At 33.6% G+C, this 22,571-nt stretch overlaps 1 protein-coding gene across 3 annotated transcripts in view; it reads left to right on the forward strand.

Moving 5' to 3' along the window:
* The window catches only part of LOC123871379 (LIM/homeobox protein Lhx1), a 98,666-nt gene extending 88,591 nt beyond the window's left edge, over positions 1 to 10,075 (forward strand). For 2 of the 3 annotated variants that reach the window (XM_045915162.1, XM_045915164.1), the window contains exons 6-7: positions 6,517 to 6,775; positions 8,045 to 10,075. In XM_045915162.1, the coding sequence (XP_045771118.1) occupies positions 6,517 to 6,775; positions 8,045 to 8,199 (414 nt within the window). In that variant the 3' untranslated portion in view covers positions 8,200 to 10,075. The remainder of the gene's footprint in view (positions 1 to 6,516; positions 6,776 to 8,044) is intronic. The other variant, XM_045915163.1, reaches the window with a different exon arrangement.
* Positions 10,076 to 22,571: the final 12,496 nt, after the last annotated feature.

Genomic DNA, 22,571 nt, shown 5'->3' on the forward strand with positions numbered 1-22,571 from the left:
CAAATTATGTCCTATTATAATTAATCAGACTTTAAAAAAAAAAAAAGTACTTACAAATAAAAAGTGGTTAACAAAGTTATTACAATCTTCTTATATCGTATTATTGAGGTATATTCATACAATAGTTCATGCACACTGTAGTAACATTTTTGGATTAGCCATTTTTTTAGTTTTGTTTAAATATTGTTTCTTTTGTTTCATCTATTATTATTGCTATACAGGTTATTTAAATCAGTAAATATTTAAAAAAGAGCCTTTGTTGCAGTTTTAAATAAGTACTGTACAGGTTTACCTTAGTGCTACCTAAGTAAATAATTAATTAGATAGATAATAACTTTAAATTATTACAGTAAAGATTATTTACATATGAAGTTTTAGTTTTATTTTTTTTATATTCTGCGTGATCATCGACATAAGCATCCCCTTTTCGATATAATATTCAATATACAATAGAATAGAATAGAATAGACTAGACTAGAATAGAATATGATATAATATAAAAGAATAGAATATAATATAATAATTCAAGTAAACTTTTACAAATGCTTTTGAATCGTCAAAATAATTTGCCATGCATTACAATATGATGTTTGACTAGAGCGTTATAATATTAGGGCGTACTTTTGGCATACAAGATGAATAATTTTACGTAACGTTTCTATTTAAAGATAAAGCTGAATTTTTTGTTGATACAAGGGTTTTTAGCAGAATTACAAAAAGGTAATAAAAAAAAATGTGTTAACATTCCTTTTGATTCAATTGCGTTAAGCGAATTTATTTTTACGTTATAGGTATGTACCTATTGGGTACTAGGGAGTAATAACTTGCTTGGACGGAATGTAACAGAGTGATCCGATTTGGTTTATCCCCGAGAAAAGTAATGTAATAGTAGTAGACTCGTATACACATTGACCTCTGAAAGCATTTTAGCTATTTTTTGTACATCCAAACAGAGAACCGTTTTGTATACATGTACAAGTCAATTAGATTGAACTAGAACGAAGGTAAAAGGATTGTACATCATATTTTAATAAAATAGACACAGACAGACTAGTAACGATGAAAGTAATATTTCTCTTCAGAGTTAGAACTATTGCCTGTAGTCTGTTCAATTCAAAAGTTTTGTTGCATTTGTTGGGTACCTGCTTCAAAAACAAATAATAATTACGGATTGTGGTGTGTATAATATGATAATGAAGCTTTATTTAGTTTGTAAAGTTATAGTATATCATTAATAATGCAAATTAGAATAATATTTAAAAAAATAACTATGATTTATGTTGGTAGTTAATACCTAATATTACAAATTTGGGTAAAAGCTTCACATTTGCGTTGAACAAAGAAATATTCTTGTCCGGATAGCTAAGTGGGTAGTATTAACTTGAGAAATTCTCATTAAAAAGATTACAATAAGAGGGTAGACAAATGCAACATTTTTATGCTCTCAGCTGCAATTCTGTGCTATAATCAGGACGGGCCGAAAATAATAAAGAGTGACAGTAAGAGTATATTGTGCGAATAGAAATATTAAATAGCATACAGTGGCAGTAGATGAATTCCCTGCGCGAATGGACAGATGAATGAGTTAAAAAGAAAGTCTTGGTTTTGGCAGTGGCATGCATCGGTGTCGCTCATAATCCATGACTCTCTGTTTATCATTTTTAATTAGCCTAATAATTATTTGAGATAGCGTAATTTAATATTTGCATATATGGAATATGAAATACCAATTATTATTATTGTTTGATACTAGAGTAATTCATGAATTAAAATAGTTTGTGGGTTATAAGATTATATTTGGTGACCAACCCTTGTAATTAATAATGCAGTGAACTAGTGAAATCATTGATATAACTGCAGTTAAGATATTGATTAGTTTAAAAAGTGATAGTTTTAGTATGATAATAATTATTTAAAGTTAACTTTGGTAGCACCAGCTTTGCAATCAAATGATCCGTTTATAATAATAAAGCATTGATAGTTAAAATAAAACGGATGAGATCAAATATGATTCTTATGAGATCAAATACCTTGTATTATGGTGAACTAGGCACCGGTGATCCCTTGCGTGGATGCGCGGTAGATAAAGATAGTGTGGTGATTGCATACGTGGATGAATAGTGTCGGAGCACTGTGTGGGTGCACGATGCTATGGCATTGAGTATGTGTTCAGAATTTAGTAAAGAATTTTGAGATTTAGTAAAGAGGTATGATCTGATGTTAATCGTGAGTGCTAATGCATTGCTTCTTTAAAGAATATTCATGGAGTATTAAAAACCGTGTTGGCAAGGCTACCCTGTGTATTATGTTGAGTAATCTATTTAAAATTAAGTATGTATAGCAACATAATTGATACAGCGAGCCGTGATAAAATTTTGGAAGATTAATTAGTTGGAATATTGCACCATGGATATAAGATATCACGCTGGGATACGAAGCTTGAACTTTGATAAAATATTCGAAAGATAATTGGGAATATTGTACCATGAATATAAAATATCACATTGGAATACGATGCTTAAACTTGAAGGCGAACTTGGTACGCTTAAGTGAGTGAAATGCTCTTTAAGTGCAAGTGGTCTTCAAGTGATCTTCTACGATGCTTGACCTTGATGGCGAACTTGGTACGCTTAAGTGAGTGAAATGCTCTTTAAGTGCAAGTGGTCTTCAAGTGGTCTTTTATAATGCTTGGAACTTGATGGCGAACTTGGTACGCTTAAGTGAGCGAAATGCTCTTTAAGTGCAAGTGGTCTTCAAGTGGTCTTCTATGATGCTTGGAACTTGAAGGTGAACTTGGTACACTTAAGTGAGCGAAATGTTCTTTAAGTGCAAGTGGTCTTCAAGTGGTCTTCACCAACTTGGTACGCTTAAGTGAGCGAAATATTCTTTAAGTGCAAGTGGTCTTGACCAACTTGCTGCATTTAAGTGAGCGAAACGCTCTTTAAGTGCAGTTGGTTTTCAACTACGACAAATCTGGTCCCCTAAGTGTGGCAAAGTCCCTTTAGATGCGGTTGTTTTGTTCTTTAAATTGAAAGCTGTTGTTGTGATGAGTGATAACGAATGGACAATATTCCTGGATCTTACGAGTACATAGTGGAGGTATCTTGTTAAGTTGCGAGCTGTCGTATGATTGTTAAGTGATAAGTGACAATGAATGGGCAATATTCCTTAGAAGTTAGGAAGGATCCTTACAAGTAGGTAATGTGAATCAGGTGTTAACGGTTGTTTATTTTGCAGTAATTTTATCCCGACTCGTGGGGTGCCCGGGGCGGGCACCATGCAGCATGGCCGTGTTGGCAACAACTCGTTCTCACGTTCGGTGTTGCTTGATGTTGGTGGTTATGCTGTGGTCGTGACGTCAGAGCCCCCTCCATCGAGACGAAAAAGATGGCGCTAGGGCGAGGACGTGGCGGGGAACGACAAGCTTCAGTTGCTGTTTGCGCTCCAACCGATTTACATTGCATTATACGGGTTGATTTTACTATCTGAGACTTTAATTGTTTACAGGTTATGCACATGCGTGAGGTGTGTGTGGCGGGTTTATAGAAAAAGGTCATAAGTGCGCCAGGTTTTTGATTCAATAGTTTCGCGGAATTGCTACTCGAATTCGGATGCCGACCGTACTTAGGTATGCGACGAAAATTGCTAGACAAGCTGGCAATCATGTTAATGATGGAACCTTGGATTTTACATTAGCTTCTACGTAAAATCATCAACATAGTTGTATCGGTGTTATGATGACGGTCCAATAAAGTGTAAATCATATGTTTATGCGAACAGAGGCTACTAATAAACATAAAATACCTTACTAAATACTTAATAGGCTAACAATTTAGTATTAAAATCACCTATAAAAATTAACAACGGCAGTATAAGGTAGATAAGTATATGAATAAGTACCTACACTTACCCGATATTGTTAAAAAGAAGGCATAAAATCGTATAAAAATAATTCTTCTTCAGGTTAAAGGTTAAAACGCAATTTATCGCACTCAAAGACGAATAGATTTAGAGATTTATATAAAAATAAAAAAACTTAATTACTACCGATAGAAGAGTAAACATCACTTGCTTTTGTTCCAACTTAGAAACACTTCCGCGTACAACAATAAAATCACTTTGGCAAAACAAATTGTTTTTTAATGTGTGAAATAATGAAAATGGTTTATTTGCCGCTGAATTTACTCTGTTATTTAAAGCTTGTTTAATTAATTACGTGCAAATTGAAGTCAAACGATGATGGACTGTAGTCCTTGAGACTGGTCAGTTCCTGATGAATTTAGGTAGATTAAAAGTTTGCTAATAAGTTTATTGATAAGTAATAAGTTTTAATTAAAACAGAGTCGTAGTTGTGGTCTTAAGTCTAACGAATGAGCCCTCACAGGGTCACTTGAAGGGCCTTTGTAGGGGAGATGAAGTGTCTACGGGAGTTAAAAGTGTAAAGTAATGACACAAAAGGAACTTAAAACGGTTTTGTTATTTCTTTATCTGCGTCACTTCATCCTTACCTATATAGAACGAAGTAATTGCTGTACCTACTACTTACCTACCTACACAACACACACTAGCTTCTCCTTTCAGCAAAGGTTGCCTGGTAGAAATTGCTCCAAGCAATAAGGCCGCCTTTGCACACAATTGTTTTCCTGTTTTCTTCTTTCTGTGTTTTGTTCCTTTATATGTATTTTTGTGTACAATAAAGTGTTCTATCTATCTACCTATCTACGGATAAGTTAAGCATACCTGTGGTATTTTAACCTCCCCCAATTTCCACTAATATTTCCTTTCAGTCCTTTCGTTCAAATATCTACCTGGGGAGACATCATTTCTTCGGTTTTACATATAAGTCAAGTTTCCTGCTCTTAGTATAGAAAAATCCAATGCCATTGTCAGGTTCAATTTAAAACTATGTCACTCTGTACCGTGGCTAATGTAATGGCACTCTCACACGTGAAGTGCGATATCGCCGTTAAGACCAACTTATAGATTGGATGCGGCTTGCCACGCGGCAAGGTACAGGGCTGACACCAACTGGTGTTTTTTCAATTGCAAAACAGTGCTGCAATGTAATGGTTCAAAGGAATGGTTATCAAAAAAATGTTTTCTTTTCTAGCTTAAATATAACCGAAATCTTCTTCCATGCCAATCTTGGTCTATCTATCTAATCAAGTAATTTCTTTAAAAGTTTTCGTAACACTTCTTTCATAATAACCAAGACGTGTAAACACCGTTTTAAAATCCATACCTCGATGTTGCTCTACATCGCACAGATTTATTGGAACTAAGTAGGTAGGTAGGTATAAATATACCTGCTATAAGAAAACGCTGTTCTTTATAAAAAAGTGGTGACACCCCTATCAATAACTCACCGTAAATTCTGAACGACCGTCTGACGTGATTTTATGATTTAGTTACACTAAATTATACGAAAATTATAATGCGTGTAGTGTTGCTTTCATAGTGTTACCGTTTTCAAGCGAACATATGTATTTTTGTGTACAGTTTTAATTAGTAAGTAGGTACTCGAAAATAATTTTTGAAAACTATTTTCTTTTACACCGCGTTTGACTCGTAGTAGAGTAGGTACTCAATATAGAATGCATTGTTGGCATTTTTGTTCACACCAAAAAAACTTGCCTCTAATTTTGTTTTGCAAGAGAAAGATCATGGATCTTTGGAAAAAATATGTTTGTAAAAATCACTATATACCCTCATTCGACATGTTTTTGATTTGTTTGTTATTAGGGTTTAGGTATTGGATATCGACGACAATCCGAGCAAAGGTGTGAGCGTAACCTAGCATAAAATATGTTTGTCAAGTCATACAGTGACTTTGTGTTTGCGGTAATACATTTTAACAGTAAAACAAACTCAATATCACTAACACACAATATAACGCAACCACAGAGCTTATGAGCGGTTACAGAAGAAAAGAGCATGAAATATTTAGCTTCACATTTTTTATTTGTGGGTATTGCATTTTTTCTTTGTTTTTTTAATTGGTATTTGACAAGCGAAAATTAAAAGACACTACTGCTCTGCTATATTGAATTAAAAAAAATTATAGCCAGTGTCACTCGGGATGATGTAAAGCTTCTAACGATACCCTATCCAACGAAAAGTCTTCTCATTCTTAGAGGAGACCCGTTCTCAGTAGTGGGCTGGCAATTTGCATGAATGATAATAGTACTAGACCTGCGCCTTTTGATTGTGAGACGTCGAGTACCTATCAATTTCCAAAGCCTGTGATATTCTGGAGAGGCATGTATCCGTAGCCCGTAGCACTTTTTTTTCGGGACTTTTAGGCCTCATTCATACGAGAGCTTTTTTAACGTCCGTTAAAAAAGCGTTCAAATAGAACAAATAAATTCCCAAGTATCTGTTCATACGTCAATGCTTTTTTATCGCGCACTGTTGTATTTCCAGCGCAACGCCGGATTTTAATGCAACGCTTTTTTAATTAGGTGACGTAGCAGTTGAAATTATTATTTGAAACTAACCATTCATTTTCTTCCACAGGTCTGGTTTCAAAACAAGCGGTCGAAGGAAAGGCGTTTAAAGCAACTTACGTCAATGGGAAGGGGCCCTTTCTTCGGCTCCTCCCGCAAGATGCGAGGCTTCCCCATGAACCTCTCCCCGGGAGGGCTGGAGGAAGGGCCGCCGGGGTTCCCATACTTCGCGACAGCAGATGGGAAGTTCGAATTTGGTTATGGCCCGCCGTTTCACCATGACGCGCCGTTCTTCCATCCACCACCGGCTATGCCTTTTAACCAGCCAGGTGAGAAGACTTCTTTATGTTATTGAAAAAAATATACGTACAATAATTGTAATAGATTGAACTATTTGTACCTAAAGAAGTGCTATTTAAAAGAAAGTCGTGTTCTATGGAGCTCTTAAATTTAGTATGACTCTGGCAGTTTGGCCACTCTAGAGTTGTAAGCAAAAAGGTGATTTAGGCCGCAAAACTTCGTTCGGAAAGATAAGTCCTGTCTAGTAGGTCTGATAGTGATTAGATACTGTTGGGTCCAGGATTATACGAAAATGTCCATGGTCTTGGTGGTCTCTTTTTGCTTCGATTTAAAAATACTTAATTAGGTTTTAGTTAATCCTTTTTTTTCTCTAACACAATTCCTCAAGTATACGTGAGAAAATTCTTTAAAATATCCTTCATAGCACATAGTCGTAAAACAGCGCTTGTTATTACAAGAAAAAAATAATCCTAGTATGACCTTTTTATGTACCTACTTTACTTATTTGTCCCATGCTTTGCGTGGGATCAGTTTTTTATTTAATATCCAGTTTTTATACGGAGCAGTGACCATCTGATAGTCAAATCAAAACAATATCAAGTTTTAGTAGGTACATCAACGAGTAGGTAGGTAAAAATCAAAGTAGGTGATCACTTTGATTTTTTTATTTCCACCAATATACCTACCTCTCACTCTTCTTCAACTCATGTGACATGTTCTTTCATAACTTGGATAAAAATAAACTAAGAATTTTTATGTACTTTGAAGGAGACTAATGTCTCTACAACGAGATTGTGCCTAAAGATATTTCCATTGCAAAAAATTGTCGAGTCAGCGGAGTGATGAAAATACGTCTTATCGTACGATAACTTACCGAATCGAGTGTTCTGAATCACCCTGCTGATCCACTTGAATAACAAATAGGACCAATTTTATAGTCATGTGGCCTATCATATAAATAACATTCTCATCTTGGATGAAAAAATATAGGAGACTTAATAAGCAGGATCTACCGATAGCTTATAATAATAATTTAATGACCTCAAAATGTTTTCCATAAGACCAAACATGAATGCTAGTCGTATGAATTTAATATTGTGGACTGTTCAATACTGTCTAGCCTTCGAGTACTGGCTAGTGGCTATGTTATTAATCTGTGTTTCTCAGACGAAGTTTATTCTAAACGCAGGTCGATCTGCATACTACATACCTAATCTGTTTAGTTTATCTATCTATACGCTACCGTTAAGTTAATTTTAAGTTGTCGAAATAGCGTATCAGGCTTTTAACGAGAGCAGGTCGTTTCGCAGGCGGAATGGAGACGCTGCAAGGCGGCGAGTTCCAGGACCAGTTCCCGCCTCCTGATCACCTGGTGCTGCCGCGGCCATCATCCCCCGAGTTCACCTTTGGCGACGCCCCCCCTCCCCTACACCCCGAGGGTCTGGTGTGGTAGCTGAAGCCGGAGCCGCGTGACTACCACGAATGATGCGGCTCGACTGGCTTTTAAGTGGACTAAGTGATTTTTTTTTTCTTTCATAACGAAGTGACGATACGTGAAAGTGTTTTGGTAGTTTATATCCAAAACTTTTTTGTTTTGTGTTTTAGAAAAAAAACTATTAGGTTTGTATATAGAGCAATGAGTAATTAAACTAAAGTATGGATCTTTGTTGTTGATTTTTGTAGAAACAATTCTAAACTAAGGATTCTTCTCAACTATCAGTTTTTTTTGCCGTTCCTGTTTCAATGATGAGCTGCTCTGTACAATTTGGAAGAGCGTAATAATTTTTTTTCATGATGTAGATTTTATACATTAGTAAATACATATATTATACATACGATAGATTTGACTGTAAAACTTGCCTCTTTATGCACAGAATACTATCCTAAACATATATTCATCTACAAATCGTCTTGGCCGATAACAAAAACTAAAAAAATTACATTTATTATTTCAGTTCATAACTAGATCTTTTATTTTTCACGAAATGTATTGTGATTGTTTTATCTATCTATTGTAAATGGACATAGCTCGTACATTGTACAAATGATATCTGGGTAATGCTGAAAATTGTTATAATTTTACTATCTCTTCATTTTGATTTGAAAGCATTGAAAGCTTGTACCTATGTTGAGTAGGTGCACCCGTAGAGATCTTATAATTTATATCAGTTGAAACTGTTGTTATTTATTTTTAGTCGAGTTCAAATTGCTTTTCTGATCTGAGTATTCAAAATGTTATGTCCTTATCCATCTGCTTAAAAAAAACTTTATTTTATGTGTCCTGAAAACACTTATCAATTCAAAGAAATATAAACTCAGCGCTCCTCGGATATATTTGACTACGATCTTATCCTGTACTATATAATATTATATTTTATACTGAATAAAAATTGTGATTGAATGTGAATAGTGTACAGAAATGTGATTATAATATTAATATCAATGATATCGAAGATTTATTAAGTTAAATTAATTTATTTACATTTAGCGATTGAAAATATAAGCGGATATTTTGGTTCCTATTTTAAGATAGTACTTAACTGTTAGTTGACACGTTTTTGTTTTATGTCAGTGTATTTATTGTTTAATTTCTAATAGCTTACCCTTAAGTAAAGATAAACATATGATGCGTACACACATATAGATAAAATTTCAGTGTAAATAAAAATATATTACTGTAAATAGTTATTTGCTAAGCGACTGTTTTATTAACTGTCTACCTAATGTAATTGTCTCGTGGGTAAACATACCATAGGTATTGTATATACACTTCGACAATTATATTTTTTACACGCCTGATAAAAAAAACCTTAATATAATAACACATTTTTATTTTATTTTATAATAGCGAATATTTATATCCATTCATGTTTGTTTCAATTCAAAGTAAACTGAGTTGACGGGGATACTATTATAAACATAGTTAATTTCTGTACTGTACAAATTAGTGCTGTGTTATTCTATATTATGTATTAATTATCTACTATGGGGTGTTCATTTTATTCAAAGCATTATATGAAAACGCTAGGTAACCAAGTTATAGGTCTATTATCTAAAATTATTGTACCTATTAACTTAATTGAAGACTCACTTAGGTGTGGTAAAAACGTTATGAATTCCAGACATTAAGGTGACAGATACCTATTAACTTGATATTAACCGAGGCCTAAAAATTACCATAACTTCAAGTTAGTGTAATAACTAAAAGCAATCACAGAATTATCAAGCCTACCATCTAATATTATACCTACATATGCCTGTGCCACAAGTTTTCACTGACATGATATTTAATTTGGGTAACAATAAATAGGTACCTAGTTTATTCAATGCAGTTATTAACCCCCGACCAAAAAAAAGGGGTGTTATAAGTTTGACGTGTGTATCTGTGTATCTGTCTGTGGCATCGTAGCTCCTTAACTAATGAACCGATTTTAATTTAGTTTTTTTTGTTTGAAAGGTGGCTTGATCGAGAGTGTTCTTAGCTATAATTCAAGAAAATCGGTTCAGCCGTTTGAAAGTTATCAGCTTTTTTCTAGTTATTACTGTAACTTTCACTTGTCGGGGGTGTTATAAATTTTTAATTTACACTTGTTTTAAAATAAATATCTAGCTACTTTTTTTAACATAGCTGCTTCTATATTTTCTTCCGGGAAAGTTACCTACTTGGTAGGTAAACTTTTGTTGTCGATGATTTTTTCCCTAAAGGACTAAATTATTTATATAACTGTAAAAAATTGTAATATATATTATTGTATCTATATCTAATTATGGAATATTTTTCGAAAGCATTTCTGTAATTAAGGGAACATTGTATGATATTAGATATGTAATACGTCTCTACATTGTTTCTTGGTTGGCGATTTGTATTTTTCATATTTAGTTGCAATGTATGACATTATATATTATATTATATTATATGCAAAAACATACTATTCTAACAACGGTTTGCTACTAAGCTATTGGTTTCCAAGTTATGTTTATTTTTGCCCCGTGTAGCTCTCTTATGTAACTTCATTTTACGCAGTATTTACACTAAGTACCTACCTACGCAGCGCACGCCACGGAAGCTCTCTGTCGAGACAATTTTTTCCGACTTTCACATTATTACAATTTTCGCAGAGATCTCTAATTTTTCTGAAAATAAAATATAGCCTATATCACTCGGAAATAATGTAGCTTTCAACTAGTGAAGGAATTTTTCAAAAATTACTTCTTAAAAAACAAACTCACAAATGTTTCCTTTTCATCCATACTTTTACTTAGTAATATTATAAACGCGAAAGTATGTCTGTCTGTCTGTCAGTCTACTAGCTTTTCACGGCTCAACAGTTTAACCGATTTAACAGAGTTAGCTTATATTCTGGGGAAGGACATAAGCGACTTTTTATGCTGGAAAATCAAGGGTTCCCGCGGGATTTTGAAAAACGTAAATCTACGCGGAAGAAGTCGCGAGCATCAGCTAGTGTTGTTATAAAGTGTAGATAACCTAACCCCCCATCCACACACTGCTCTACTCGCGCAATTAATCGCGACGCCGCAGACGCTTGCCTATGCAACGCGATGGATGTCGAAACTGTGGCAGCGTGCGCGCCTTTGCATACCTACCGATAAAATAGGGAGCGATGGGTATGAACGAGGAACATGCGAGTAACGCGGCCACACTACGTCTCTGCCTCGGTTCCTCGCTCCTTCCCATGCCGCACGGGCAGTCTGTGGACGGGGGGTAAGAAGCAAAGCGACTATTATCGTCGTCATCATAGACGTCCACTTTTGTAGGTACATGAGTCTAGGGATTTCCACATACCACGATACATAAATCCAGCGACACCCTGCCTATATAATACTCGTAGATAAACTTACAAGAAAGCTTCAGAGTCATTTAGCGGGCGATTGATAGAGTTAATGCTCGGAGTTTCTTTTGGTAGTTAAATTAGCAATTAGGAGATCCGTAGAAGAACTTGCCTTGGGCGACATCTCGACCAAAAGAAATAGAGTAATCGACATTGTAACTGTAATTTGTAATTAGGGCAGTGTAATGCGAAAATGTAAATAATCGCGAATCAAGAAACAATGTACATAAGGGTAAACAGGATCACTAATTAAGTATGTACTTCTACTATAAGTGTCAATATTCGGTACATACTTGTCGTCTATCTGTATTTAGTAAATGAAATAAAAATATAATGGAATTGTCTGTAAGAATAAAATCTATTCGATAAATTATGTACGAACGTTTCATTTCCTCTACCTATATCTCTGATCTTTTAGACGCTTATAAACAACTGGAGGATGCGGGCGACTTCGTGGATGTAGGTTTTTGAAGATCCCGTGGGAACTGTTTGGTTTTCCGGGATAAAAAGTTGTCTATGTCAATAACATGGACGCAAGCTACCTCGGTACCAAATTTCATACAAATTGGTTGAGTGGATAGGTCTGTAGGAATCCCATGGAAACTCTTTGATTTTCCGGGATAAAAAGTAGCCTATGTCCGTCCCCGGGATATAAGCTAACTCTGTACCAAATGTCTTTAGAATCGGTTTAACTGTTGGGCCGTGAAAAGGTAGCAGACAGACAGACAGACACACTTTCGCATTTATAATATTAGTAAGTATGGATAAATAATTTGTTGGTTATTATTTGTTTTTCAATTATACTACTATGATAACAAGGTTATCTAGGAAAACGCTGGATATCAATAAAATTTTAATTAGAAAAAAACTCATCACCATTTACACAAACAAACGCATCTTATCTGCGATGGCGATGACAATAATAGAGTGTATAACCACCCTCAGTCGGGAGCCGTCGCTCGTAAACGAAAATTGGAACGGTCGAAGGGCACGATCACACGTGGCGGTTCGCACGCTCGAATTAGCTGCGGTGCGATGCGAGCATGGTAATTGGAATTGGTGTTTGATGTGTACCTTGGTAATGACGACAGCTAGTGTACTATAATCCTTGTGTTTGCACTGTTTTTAGTTCACTTTCCTTGTAGTCCTACTATTTCGCTTACTTTTTCGGTCAGATGTATGCATAAATTAAATACAAATAAGCTGAGAATAAACACAAGGTTATATAAGTATATATAGGAAGCTAAGTATAAATTACTTAATTTAAATGTATTATATGAACCATTAGCTTATATAATTATGCTATTACAGAGATAGCTTGCATCCCAAAAAAGCACATCTTACCCCAGAAAATCAAAGAGTTCCCACGAGTTTTATTTACAAAGGCCTATTCCTTTAACCGATTTTGATGAAAGGTAAAGAAATAGCTTGCATCGAAATAGCTTGAGTCGCACATAGGCTACTTTATGTCTGGAAAATCAAAAGAGTTTCCACGGATTATGGATCCTATTAAAGATATAACTTTCGTCTATAACCTTTTTATAAGTAATTTTATTTCCAGTGAACTTTCCAGGTGTAGGCACTAACTTATCATTATTATCAATTATTATTATCAATTAACAAAAAAGTTAGACGGTAGCTACCCTACTACAAAATATTTGTATTGTTTTTTTTAGTCGTAATAGTAGTTAAGGTGCGTTGACGTGGCTTTATTATGAATATTACAACCACTTCCTTTATGGTGAAGATGTGTTGATAACGCCTAAAGTTATTAATTGTTAGGCAGTAAGTAAGTAGCAACTAAATATTTTTAACAGGGCTCTCTCCGTCACTCGTTTCCACTCGTTTCATACAATCGTAGTTCCAATTTCATTTGAATATTAAGCAACCAAAGTCCATGTTTGCAGACATATTCTAGAAACTAATAAGTAGTAGGGGATTCGCCGGTTCTGCCCCAGGCCCTGGCCCCCTCCCATGCCTCGCTGCCTCAGCCCCCTCCGTGCCTCGGTCAAGATCGAAACCTAAAAAAAAAAAAAAAAAAAAAAAAAAAAAAAAAAAAAAAAAAAAAAAAAAGGTTTTGGGGTACGCTGAATCGATTGCGCTCACTCCCGACGTCGTATCTCTAACGGTTGCAAAGTTAGCTTTTCGAAAAACTAATCCCTAGTTCGTTATCTAATTGCTTAATCACCTACTAATGACGCTCTATTGTTCGCTGGCTCGTTGCTTCATTCTATGGGTTTTAAAGGAAACGCATGAATCATAACTACTCTTTATTAGCCTTCAAATATTGATTTAAATAACTCACATAAAAATATATCATTCTCTACTGTATTTTCGTTGAATAAATCTAAAAAATCTGAACTTGTATAGTAACCTGAAAACATGAAATACAAATACATTATACAATATTCTCCACAAACTGATGTGTAATCATTCTGTATCCGCCTTGTATTGAATTGCCATATTCTTGTATTTCTTTCCAAGAACTGCTTATGATATTTTGGTGGTGCTCGTCCAAATGAATCAAAATATTGTCCAACACCATTTGTATCTATATATATGGCTATCCAATGCGATCCTGGTTTATAATCGGGGTCTAGATTGCTTATTAAATAGGCTGGTGTTTCAACATAAATCGGTAACCGGTTTGCGGCATACACATTGTCTTGCAGACTTGGGTGTATTCTTCTTAAATATGTCTTTATCCCTATTGTATTCATATTACTTCAATACTACTGATCTTATCGCTGCCGAGGATCATACATGAATGGGACGTAAGACCATGTTATTTCAGATATATTATAAATCATCAACCCATCGCCGGCTCACTACAGAGCACGGGTCTCCTCTCAGAATGAGAAGGGTTTTCTGGCCATAGTCTACCACGCTGGCTGAGTGTGGATTGGCAGACTTCGCACACCTTTAAGAACACTATGGAGAACTCTCAAGCATGCAGGTTCCCTCATGATGTTTTCCTTCACCATTAAAACAGTGTTATTTAATTAAGTACTTGAAACGCACAAGACTTCGAAAAGTTAGAGGTGCGTGCCTGGAATTGAACCCCGACTTCCGATTAGAAGGTGGACGTCTTAACCACTAGGCTATCACAGCATAGTCTTATTAAAAATAATGGTCCATAACTTAAATAAAAACAAAAAATATTTCTTGTATCAGTGTTTTATTACAAACCTTAATAATAATGTAGGTACAAATTATAACTTAATCTATTTACAGAAATTAGGTTTCTTAGCTGCTATAGTCCACGCTTACATTACGATTTTTATCAATTTCAATAACATTGTCAAACTCTGCATATACGATGCAGTTTATCGTTTCAGGAATAGCTGAATCAAAGCGAACTTCTAGCCTCACACTACCGTGCTTTATAAGATTCCAATGACTAGAGTGAGCTGATAAATCAGGAGTTAAATCGAATGCTAAGAGACAATAGCCTTTTGCATATTGTTCCCTAGATATTCCGTTCCCTTCATTTAAAAAATGGATTCCCGTGCCTGAGAATAACGTATGATAGGCTGAACTGAAAGTATTATCATCGAATGATGGTTGCAAAGCTTTTGAAGGTATTTGTTGGCCATCAATATATAAACTAAATGTATTCATATGATAATTTTCAAAGTTGAATGGATTTTTCGTAAGAGTTCCATTAAATGCTGCGTTGTTAACAAATCCGACAATACATCTTTTAGGAACTTGACCAAGAAAAATATTATCGAGTGTTTTACCCTGAACCCCTGAAGGAATTGTTAAAACTTTAACTTCCGCTCGAGTTATTGGATATTTTGCAGTAGTAGATGCTAAAACTTTTTGATGTGCAAGTAATACAGTCAGAGCAAGTAGTACAGGCACGTGTCGATTAGTCATTATTCATTCCAGGTATTTGAAATTCCGTAGGTTCGTCATTAGAAAATTCCAACAATACATCTTTATCTAGGTAGTTAGCTTATCACGTTCCTTTTGGCTTTGTTCAATAATTGTTACAATCACTAACCACATTTTTTGAAATATTGATTACAAAACCTTTTTCGATAATATGCTGTTTAACTAGTTGTTATCGGTGCAAATACATTCTTCACTAACGATAATGGCATTGGTTTTACTATATAAGCTCAAAATAAATAATTTCTGTCATATTTACTACCTCGTTTCTACTGAAGAGTACTGAGAGAGTACAGTTTGACTTTAAATCTATATTGTGTTCATACAAGTGTTTATTAGCAGTGTGTGATTAAGAAGTGTCGTGTGATAAACAATGGAGGTGAGTGTGTAATTTATTTTCTTTTAGTTCCCTTTAAATTAATGTAAATATTTATGATATCAGTATGATAGTTTATTTTTATTGTTACAGAATATATCGTACTCCCCTTGCAATAGTCAAGAAAACAATACATATAAGCAATATTACTTTCCTGCGAATTTGGTAGAAGAAGAAACACAAAATTTGCTCATAGATCATGAAATGCCATCAAAGAAAATGAAAAGGAAATCTGAAAATATAGACATTTTTTTCGAGTCATCCCCAAAAAATAAAAACAAAACTAGTTCAACAGTGGCTCGAGCTAACAAAGATGGCAGTATATCGTATATATCTACGAACTCCAACGATGGTGCGACAGCCACACATCTCATTAAATTAGAGGTGTATGACCTAAAAAAACTAGCCAAAATACCTCAGTCTCAACACTGGAAACATGCTAATGTAAAAATCAAATATTATACAGAAAAGGCTAATGGAAATTTTGCGAACACGAATGAGATAATTTATAATATTACAAAAGAAATCGCAGAAACAGAGGGTTGTAAAAAATACTCATTTAATAATTAATAACTTAATCTATCATTAGTAAACTACCTCACATAAATACTTCACCATAATTTAATTCGACGTAACACTTATACAAGCAGTATAAAAACACATTGTAAATCCTATAGTAATGTCAGTAAGCCACCTGGTGCTGTTAATGAATAAGTCTCCCTCTGTAGTCTTATAAACTGTCAGCAATGGAAGATACAATTGACAGCTGTGTTAGCACATTTTTCAACACTTCAATTAATGATGAGGAACTCATTGAGGCTTTAGATTATTTTGACTTACTGGATCCAGCATATGACAATGAATTGTATAATATATGTGAAGCAATTGATTCAATCATGTAAGTATTTAAACATTATTCTTTTTAAAATTATATAATGTGTATTATTGATTGTTTTTATATGCTTCTATTTTTAATTTCTAGCCCAACTAAACAAAAACTTCAAATTGGTGGAGCTTTAAAGCGGTCCAATGATTTCACCGTGAACAACTCTGCGAAAAAAGTGAAATATAATGAGGGAGCCTCAACTTCATCTATTCAACACTCAGAAAATAACTCCACTACACCATCTGCATATTCAGAAGGTAATAAAGTGAAGTGTGATATTTGCAATATTTTTATAACCAAAAGGTATTTTTCTAATCATTTAAAAAGTAATTTACATAAAAATAATCATTTAAAGTCGCACCCATCATTATCGAATGTTTCTGTAATTGATTCAGCTTTTGGACAAAGAATAATAACGTACATGATAAATAGTAAAAATGATGATTTATCGATTTTTAAGACCCCTGAATCATTTTTGAACTCAATAAAAAATGATATTTTATTCCTAGTTCAAGAGTCGATCAAAGAACATACAGTTTTTAAGGTAAACTTCATTTTACACGCAGACTTTATACAACAAACCAAACAATTGACAAATTCATTTGACTTTCAAACATCAAACTATATAGTTTTCCGTGGAGACGATCTAAATATTTTCCTGTCATCATTATGTGACACTTTTAAAAATAAAATTAGTTCTTTTGAAAGAAAAGACAGTGGCTGGAGTTTAACAAACATAAAATGCTTACATATGAATGTAAATAAATTTAACCCGCTTCGTGGTACATCTTATATTGATTTACCTCAAGATATTAGAGCAAAAAAAGCGGTGATAAATGTTAAAAATGCTGATTATATGTGTTTCAAATGGGCATTACTTTCTGCTTTATATCCTCCTGCTAATAACAAAACCGATAGAGTCTCGTCATACAGCATGCATTCAGATAAACTTCAATTTGATGGTATATCATTTCCAGTCAAATTAACGGATATACCTAAAGTTGAAAAGCAAAACAATATAAGTGTGAATGTTTTTGGCTTAGAATATAATAAAGAAAAGAAAAATCATAGTATTGTAGGTCCCCTCTATTTTACAAAATCTCGAAATAGTACTCATGTTAATTTATTATTAATCTCAAATCAAACAAACTCGCATTATTGCTATATTAAAAACATGTCACGACTAGTTAGCAAGCAAATTTCAAACCAAGAACATGCCATTTATTTATGTGATGGGTGTCTTTTACATTTTCCTACACAGGAGAGATTAGAAACCCACCAACAAAATGATTGCGTTCATATCATTACAGAATTACCAAACAATGAACTATCTAAAAAAAATTGGTTTGGACAACCATCATCAAACAATAAAATAAAGTTTGATAAGTTTAATAAAAAGTTAAGAATACCATTTGTAATATATGCTGATTTCGAAGCGTTTTTAAAACCAATAAATTCATGCTCAAACGATCCCTCTAAACCTTTTACTGAGAATATTCAGAAACACGAAGTGTATAGTTTCGGATATTATATTAAATGTTCATACGATGATAGCCTTTCAAAATATGAAACATACAGCGGTCCAGATTGCACTAAAGTATTCATGGAACGACTCTATGAGGACATAAAACTAATATGCAGAAAAAATAGTTTTCAAAAACGCCCAAACCCTCTAACAAAAGATGATGAAATAACTATTGCAAATTCTCATAACTGTCACATATGCGAATCAAGACTTAATGGAGAATCCATTCTGGACTTTGACTGGCACACTGGAAATCTAAGAGGTGTAGCACATGAATCATGTGTGGAAAAATATCGCGCTCCCCGTCATATTCCTGTAATTTTACATAATCTTAGTAATTATGACGCACATTTCATTGTTCATTCATTAAATTTTACGGAAGGTGAAATCGAAGTAATACCTCAAAATAAAGAAAGATATATTTCGTTTTCAAAAATATTAAATGTTAATAACCAACAGATAAGTTTGAGATTCATAGATTCTTTCAAATTTTTGCCGTGCAGTCTTGATCAATTAGCAAAAAATCTCAATGACGATCAATTTAGATCGTTAAAAAGAAACTTTCCTCATAATGATGACTTTAGTCGTTTAAGAAGAAAAGGTATTTATCCGTATGAATACATGACTTCCATTGAATGTTTAAAATCATCATCACTCCCATCTCAACCTCAATTTTACAATTCGCTGTCTAATTCCCATGTTTCCGATGATGACTATAATCATGCAAAAGATATTTGGAGTCATTTTTCTTGTCAAAACATGTTAGATTATTCGAATCTGTATTTGCAAACGGATGTTTTGTTATTAACGGATATATATGAAAATTTTCGTGATATTTGCATCAAAACATATGGATTAGATCCAGCTCATTATTACACAGCTCCAGGTTTAAGTTGGGATGCCATGCTTAAATATACTCAAATTGAGCTAGAGTTATTGACCGACTATGATAAAATAGCTTTTATTAAAACTGGGATCAGAGGAGGCATATCTCAATGTAGCAATCGTTATGCAAAAGCAAATAATCAATTTATGGAAGATTATGATAAGGAAAAACCCAAATCGTATCTAACATATCTAGACGCTAATAATCTTTATGGTTGGGCCATGTCCCAGTATCTTCCAACAGGTGGGTTTGAATGGGTAAACACTGAAACAAACTTTAAAGTATCAGACACATCGGATATTGGCTTTATTCTTGAAGTCGATTTGGAGTATCCTAATGAACTTCATGATTTGCATTCCGACTTACCTTTATGCCCTGAAAATCTTCGTATCGGGAATTCTAAAGATATCAAGTTAGTACCCAATCTTAATAATAAAACGAAATATAAAATTCATTATAGAAATCTAAAACAATGTCTTAGTATGGGTATAAAGTTAACTAAAATTCATAGAATATTAAAATTTAACCAAAGTCCTTGGTTACAAACATATATAGATTTAAATACGAATATGCGAACTTTGGCTACTTCAGATTTTGAGAAAGATTTTTATAAATTAATGAACAATTCCGTTTTCGGCAAGACTATGGAAAATATCGAAAAGAGAGTCAATGTTAAAATGTTAACGCATTGGGAAAATCGTGGTAAAGTCTTAGGGGCACAAGACTTAATTGCTAAACCTGAATTCCATAGCTTAGCCGTTTTCAACGATAACTTGGTGGCAATACAGTTGCGCAGAACCAAATTAACTTATAACAAACCAATTTATTTGGGTTTTTGTATTTTAGACATTTCTAAAACTTTAATGTATGAATTCCATTATAATTATATGATAAAAAAATTTAACAAGAATATTAAGTTATTGTATACAGATACAGATAGTTTAATTTATCAAATTTTTACAGACAATTTTTATGAAGATATAAAATGTGATCTAATTAATTATTTTGATACATCCGATTATCCACAAGATAATATTTACGGCTATCCAAAAATAAATAAAAAAAAGTTAGGATTCTTTAAAGATGAAAATAATGGGAAAATTTTAAGAGAATTCGTAGGATTAAGATCAAAAATGTATGCACTGGATGTGGACCATAAAACTTTTGCAAAAGCAAAAGGAGTAAATAAAAGTGTCACAAAAAATATGACCATGGAAAATTACAGATCGTGTCTACTTGATAAAAAAATTCAGTATTGTAATATGCTAAGATTTCGATCCATCAAACATGCAATTTTCACACAAAACATTAATAAAACTTGTCTGTCGTATAATGACACCAAGCGGTATATTTTACAAAATGATATTGACACATTAGCTTGGGGTCATTATAAAATTAGTAATAATGAGGTATTTTAAGAAATGTAGTGTAAGGAATTTTTAATGTAATTTGATGTGTCTTTAATTTATTTATTTTTTACTTGTAAATATTTTAAGGAATTTTTATTGTAATTTGATGTGTCTTTTATTTTATTTTTTTACTTGTAAATACTATATAGTTTTAAGAAATTAATTTTAACTTTCGTCTTTATATGTATTTTATTACAACTTTCCTCTAGTTCATTTTTGTAAATAGATTTAAAAAAAAAATAATGTTTAATGTGATTTATTTCTTTTTGATTTTTATTTTGTTTCATAGAACTTTTATTCCATTGTATATAATGTATATTAAGTAAAATAAAATGTTATACTGTCACTGAAATCTCTCAGTCTTTTTTTAAACCTTTCAAGTAACACACGTTACAATGTTGTGTTTTATTCATCCATTTACTGCAATCGTAGCTGGTCCAAGTGGTTGTGGAAAATCAAATTTTGTTACAAATTTCATAAAATATGTGAAAGAAATTTGCAGTAGAGACTTTGCTGAAATTACTTGGTGTTATGATGAAATGCAACCACTATATAATTTATCAAATGTTAACTATCATCAAGGAATTCCTGATCTTACAATGTTTGATGGCAAAGATGCTCACCTTGTTATAATTGATGATCTTATGAGAGAATCTGATGGTCGTATTGTAGATATTTTCACTAAAGGTAGTCTTACGTCCCATTCATGTATGATCCTCGGCAGCGATAAGATCAGTAGTATTGAAGTAATATGAATACAATAGGGATAAAGACATATTTAAGAAGAATACACCCAAGTCTGCAAGACAATGTGTATGCCGCAAACCGGTTACCGATTTATGTTGAAACACCAGCCTATTTAATAAGCAATCTAGACCCCGATTATAAACCAGGATCGCATTGGATAGCCATATATATAGATACAAATGGTGTTGGACAATATTTTGATTCATTTGGACGAGCACCACCAAAATATCATAAGCAGTTCTTGGAAAGAAATACAAGAATATGGCAATTCAATACAAGGCGGATACAGAATGATTACACATCAGTTTGTGGAGAATATTGTATAATGTATTTGTATTTCATGTTTTCAGGTTACTATACAAGTTCAGATTTTTTAGATTTATTCAACGAAAATACAGTAGAGAATGATATATTTTTATGTGAGTTATTTAAATCAATATTTGAAGGCTAATAAAGAGTAGTTATGATTCATGCGTTTCCTTTAAAACCCATAGAATGAAGCAACGAGCCAGCGAACAATAGAGCGTCATTAGTAGGTGATTAAGCAATTAGATAACGAACTAGGGATTAGTTTTTCGAAAAGCTAACTTTGCAACCGTTAGAGATACGACGTCGGGAGTGAGCGCAATCGATTCAGCGTACCCCAAAACCTTTTTTTTTTTTTTTTTTTTTTTTTTTTTTTTTAGGTTTCGATCTTGACCGAGGCACGGAGGGGGCTGAGGCAGCGAGGCATGGGAGGGGGCCAGGGCCTGGGGCAGAACCGGCGAATCCCCTACTACTCTAATATCTGTGTCTGTGGTGTTTTAGATTTTTCTAAAAATATGTAGTTTTAAAATTACAGGGGCTCAAAGATTTGTATGTGAATTTTTAAGACCGCGTACCTTTGAAACCGAATATTTTAACAGAAATCTGGAAAACTACAGACATAGATATTAGTTTCTAGAATATGTCTGCAAAATTTCATGGACTTTGGTTGCTTAATATTCAAATGAAATTGGAACTACGATTGTATGAAACGAGTGACGGAGAGAGCCCTCTTAACAATCAAGTTTTATAATATAAATTAAATTAAAAGATGTCTACGTAGTCAAAGAAACTAATATAAATATTTTTTTAATAATTTTATCAAAGACGTACACAATAGTATGAAAGCCTAGGCTTCCTGAGAAAGGAAAAGGTACTGGAGGTACCTACCCACTGTCTTAGGTAGTACAGGAGGTAGGTAGTGTTTTGCATGTAGATGGCATCA

This window comes from Maniola jurtina, chromosome 13, assembly GCF_905333055.1.
Source record: "Maniola jurtina chromosome 13, ilManJurt1.1, whole genome shotgun sequence".
NCBI classification, from domain to species: Eukaryota; Metazoa; Arthropoda; class Insecta; order Lepidoptera; family Nymphalidae; genus Maniola; species Maniola jurtina.